This window comes from Etheostoma spectabile, chromosome 3 (assembly GCF_008692095.1).
Source record: "Etheostoma spectabile isolate EspeVRDwgs_2016 chromosome 3, UIUC_Espe_1.0, whole genome shotgun sequence".
NCBI lineage: Eukaryota > Metazoa > Chordata > Actinopteri > Perciformes > Percidae > Etheostoma > Etheostoma spectabile.
The window spans coordinates 5,090,157-5,095,184 of NC_045735.1; the positions used below are offsets into that span (position 1 = coordinate 5,090,157).

The window sequence follows — 5,028 nt, forward strand, 5'->3', positions numbered from 1 at the left end:
CCCCCCCCCCCGCTAAATATTGTTTTAAGTGTTTTAGCGTTGTTGGCCCAGTTAGAGGAAATTGTGGAGCTTGCAGTCAGTATTTTTTAACTCCCCCTTGATGGATATAATGCAGTTTATTTGATTGTGCTGGATTTTGTTGTAACTTTTAAATGCCTCCACCCCAACCTGTGCAACACTAAAACTGTGCATGTTTGTATGATTTTGATAACTGCTCCGTTTTGTTCAATTTGCATTTGTTCGATTGAACACTTTTTGATACTCGCATGTTATTTCTTGCTCAAACATATACTTGAAATATTTTGGGAAATGAATGTGAAATTGTAAGTATAGAGGGATTCTGTGTTTAGTTAAAAGCCAGTGTTTTTGGAGAATCAAGGCAATACAGAGCTGCGGAAGCACTTGTTTAGATGTCTGGCATGTCTTTGCCAGATGCTTTCCAGATGTGTATAAGTGTGTGAGTGTACACTATGCCCTGTATTCTGTGCTTCTGTCCCAGACAAACACCGCAGGAGATCTAACGCCTGTGGCTTTCTATTTATTTCACTGCTACCTCCTCATGCCATCCTGTCTTTATCACACTTTTTCTCTCTGTTCCCTGTTATCTCTCTACCTCTTCATCTGTCAATCAACACTCCTCCCCTTTCTCTCTTTTCTTCATCCTACTCTATCCTCTCTCCAGGCCTTTGGCAATGCCAAGACCTTGCGTAACGACAACTCAAGCCGCTTTGGCAAGTACATGGACATTCAGTTTGATTTTAAGGTGAGTAGGACACTGGCTACACTAACACTACATGTCATGTCGTCTTCATAGGAAAGCAGAATGTTGCAAGAACCAAACATATTGTTAATTCAAAATATTAAAAACCAAACTTAATTTGGTTAATTGTGGTTTTCAAGGTAATTAAAACAATGTAAATATACTTTGTTTTTGTTCTTATATTTTTGCATAGAATCTCTGCATATGATTATTTTTGTGTGTGTAATTATTCACATCATTCCTCCCTCCTGAATCCCTTTTTTATGGGTACACAAAATATGTTATGACAAAACCCCTGTCAACCTGCATGTTATATCCACCCTACATAACACCTCAGTACCCCAGCCTTACCCTCTCCTCCTCTTACCCTTCCTCCCCCCTCCCTCCCTGGTCTTTCTCCCGTCGGCAGGGTGCCCCAGTTGGAGGCCACATCATTAACTACCTGCTGGAGAAGTCCCGTGTGGTCCACCAGAACCACGGGGAGAGGAACTTCCACATTTTCTATCAGCTGATCGAGGGAGGGGAGGAGGACCTGCTGAGAGCCCTGGGCTTGGAGAGGAATCCTCAGCAGTACCAGTACCTGGTCAAAGTAAGTATATAGTACTTGTATAGAGTTGCAAAGTTGCAGGAGCTATTTTGGAAGCTCATGGTTGCGGAAGTAAAAGTTCTATTTATTTTTCCCATGGACAATGTTACATGACTCACAGTTGAAGCATTTCTGTGGCTTGAATGGACATGAAACTCTCCCTCTTAAATCATTTGTACAAATGACTAAGAACTCCTTTGCAAAAGATCTACTTCATTGATAAAAGCTTGCAGGTACAAGCCAGTGTCCATAAAAACTTCAAGGTAGACGTTAACTATGGCTATTTAAACGTATAATATGTAATTGTTTTGCGCATTAAAATGTATAGAAACAACTAGACCTATGTTATATATTTTGTAGAGTTGTGGACGTGTTCACAAATGTTTCCAACAATGTTCAACAGAGAGAAATCCAAATTTGAATCAAGGTATAGGTCCATTCCATTCTGAAAAATAATGCGTATAACCAGGAGAAGCTGACTGCAATGACCACAGTGGTTGTGACGACAATAACTCCCATGATCCCACGCTACTTCTCTATGTCACCAAGCTCCGTCTTTTGCTATTGTTTTGATTGAGAGACCCCTAAAGGCAGAACATTACATATTGCATTTAATATAGTTTATTTTAGATGCACAGGATGCAGTATATGTAAGTATAAGTATATATAGGTTTTTTCTTTAATTGTTCATACATCTGCAACAAAACCAATTCATAGTTAAATCTAAATGGAGTCATTGTCCAGCTACACCTTTGGCCCCGTGGATGAATATAAATCATCTGTAAATACTGTAGCCAAGTTGCAGCAAATATCTCTCTCTCTCTCTCTCTCTCTCTCTCTCTCTCTCTCTCCTCCCTCTCCCTCTCCCTCTCCCTCTCTCTCCTGTCATAAGCCATTGGGTGTGTGTGTGTGTGTGTGTTGTCCCAGTGGGAGTTGTGGTTAATAGCTCTTAGTCAGGTACTCTCTGTGCGCTGGGAGTAGCTTCCCAAGGGGGGAATCTGCCTTAAGGCACAAGCGAACCCTCCTGTTGATGACACACACACACACACACCCACACACACACACACACACCACACACACACACACACACACACACAACCACGGGTACCGAGCAAAAACACCTAATGGTGAAGTGTAATGGTGTTTACATCACATATAGTAGGTGTTTACATCAATATAAAAGGTGTTTACAGGTGTTAGGTGTTACATGTAAACATCTATTTACACCATCATCTACTCATGGATTTTGCTGGACATATTCATATTTTACTAAGAATTAATATGTATTGTGTCCAGAGTGATTTATGTGTGTGTGTGTGTGTGTGTGTGTTTGTGTGTGTGTGTGTGTGTTGTGTGTGTGTTGGTGTGTGTGTGTGTGTTTGTGTGTGTGTGTGTGTGTGTGTGTTTGCAATTGGTAACTGTCCCAAAGTGAGCTCCATCAACGATCGCAGTGATTGGAAGATGGTGAGAAAAGCCTTGACTGTGATTGGCTTCAACGAGAACGATGTGGAGGTAACGGCCAAGTCCAATCTGTGTCAATTTTGTTTTGTCATCTTAAGCAGTGTGTGAAGTGTAAACTTTAGCAACTTTAGTGAAGTGTAAACTTTAGCAACTGTCTCTTTAACCCCAAATAGACTGCAGGTCGGAGCTATGACCCTTTCCCCTGATATTTCGAAAGGCAGTATAAAGCTTATGCACATAATAATAATTTGGCATTCTCACTTCTTTTACAACCACAAAATTCTTGAAACAACAAAAGTTGAGGTTTACCGTAGACAAACTTTAACAAACATTACAACCCCCACTTTGTGCGTTGCTGGCAATACATCACAAGTTTTACTATGAAGTGTAAAGTACTCCATGAGCCTGAGGGGGCTGAGACTGTTTCGGTTTTAGACTTACACTGTGGATGTTTGTATTTTAAAGTGTTAGCTTTGTGTGTGGCTGTGATTTATATTGTGTTCTGTGTGGGAGTTTTCCTACATGCTCATGAGTCTGGGCTTGCTTTCAAAGCTTTTTACATCTCACACTGCTTATAGAGCTGAGAGCAGGTGTACAGCTCTAGTATATTTGATGAACACATTGCTACATTCCTATCCTGTTCAATTCTTAACCTTATTTTAATCAAAGCCACTCTTAAGTCGGCCATAAAGATAGCCTTGGCAGTAACTTCAGATCTCTATAATCTTATCGTGCTGCAGACTGTCATCTCTTTACCTTTCTTCTCTCTGTCCTTCTCTCCCCACACATATTTGTAACAATTTATCCATCATTTTAATTCCCATATTATTCTTTCTGCTCCTTTATTTCCCTACCCCTCCTCATCTGTGTTTTCTTTGTGTAGGAGTTGTTGAACATAATTGCCAGTGTGCTCCACCTGGGGAATGTACAGTACGGCGGGGAAGAAGGCAATGTCTGCATCACTTCTGACACACAGATAAAGTACCTGGCCAGGGTAAGATGCTGCAACGAGCAGGCTCATAAACACTCTTAATAGGCCAGCGGGGAGATGGGAAGATTTTTTTTAAAGGCCTGGGCCTGTATTAATCAACCATCTATGACCTAAATAAAGTGTGCGTGTGCGTTTGTGCAAAAAACAAATGCATAGCTTAAAGCTCATATTTCCCAATTTTTCCATTTGCATTGGTAAGCCTTATACAATATGGCTTCAAAATAAATGTATGTACAAATAGAAATAGTAGGTATTTGGATGCAGCTGCATAAATTAATTCAAGTCATCCTTTATTTTATTACGCAAGTGACATTCAGGGGAATGCAATTTATGGCTAAATAAAAGTTTTAAGTTTGCTCTTATTAAGGATCTTAAGTCATGGACCTCAATATCTGAGGCACTTTTACAGTGAAGTTTGTTTCATGACTGCAGAAATCGTTGGTTGTTGCTGAATTTTGATTTATAGGACAGTGGGTTAGCCTTAGCCACATACTTTCTTTAGAATTTACATAGGTCCTACAAATACTCATTTAAATAGTCTGCACACTGTTTCAGAAATGCGGCTCGTACTTTAGATAAAACACTGTTCTTAGAAACATCTCTTGTTCCTTCCTGGTTTAATTTTCCAATTATACTTCAGGAGATATAATCAAGGGATACAACACACTGGATGTCACTGCTGCTGAGCGGCATGCCGTCTGTCTGTTTACATGACGACATCATTTATTTGACGTTGGCGGTGCTGTGTGCTAATGTTGTTATGCTTTTCCAGTTGTTAGGAGTGAATGGGGCAGTGCTGACAGAGGCACTCACACACAAGAAGATAATTGCCAAGGGGGAAGAGGTAGGTTTGGATACACATTCTCATTGTAGCGTGAGTGTGTGATAGGCATTTGTATACAAAGCTTTCCTGTCTGTGTAATGTCTCGTCTGGTCCAGTATAATTATATTGTGACTTGTCTAACTGTCCCAGCTGACCTCTGTGTAACTCTGGTATTGTCTGTCTCTACTCGGTCTCTCTACTTCCTGTCTGTCTGTGTGTGTGTGTTTATGTGTCTTCATCAGCTGATGAGCCCGCTCAACTTAGAGCAAGCGTCATCAGCTCGGGATGCTTTATCCAAGGCGGTGTATGGACGCACCTTCACCTGGCTGGTTAACAAGATCAACGCTTCACTGACATATACGGTACACACACACGCACACACGCACACACGCACACACGCACACACA

The 5,028-nt window shown here is 40.9% G+C and overlaps 1 protein-coding gene across 5 annotated transcripts in view; it reads left to right on the forward strand.

The window, feature by feature from the left end:
- Positions 1 to 5,028, forward strand: part of LOC116674847 (unconventional myosin-Ic) — a 66,593-nt gene that overhangs the window by 47,375 nt on the left and 14,190 nt on the right. For 4 of the 5 annotated variants that reach the window (XM_032507068.1, XM_032507080.1, XM_032507079.1 and 1 more), the window contains 6 exons: positions 683 to 763; positions 1,098 to 1,349; positions 2,760 to 2,858; positions 3,691 to 3,801; positions 4,571 to 4,642; positions 4,864 to 4,983. In XM_032507068.1, the coding sequence (XP_032362959.1) occupies positions 683 to 763; positions 1,098 to 1,349; positions 2,760 to 2,858; positions 3,691 to 3,801; positions 4,571 to 4,642; positions 4,864 to 4,983 (735 nt within the window). The remainder of the gene's footprint in view (positions 1 to 682; positions 764 to 1,097; positions 1,350 to 2,759; positions 2,859 to 3,690; positions 3,802 to 4,570; positions 4,643 to 4,863; positions 4,984 to 5,028) is intronic. The other variant, XM_032507077.1, reaches the window with a different exon arrangement.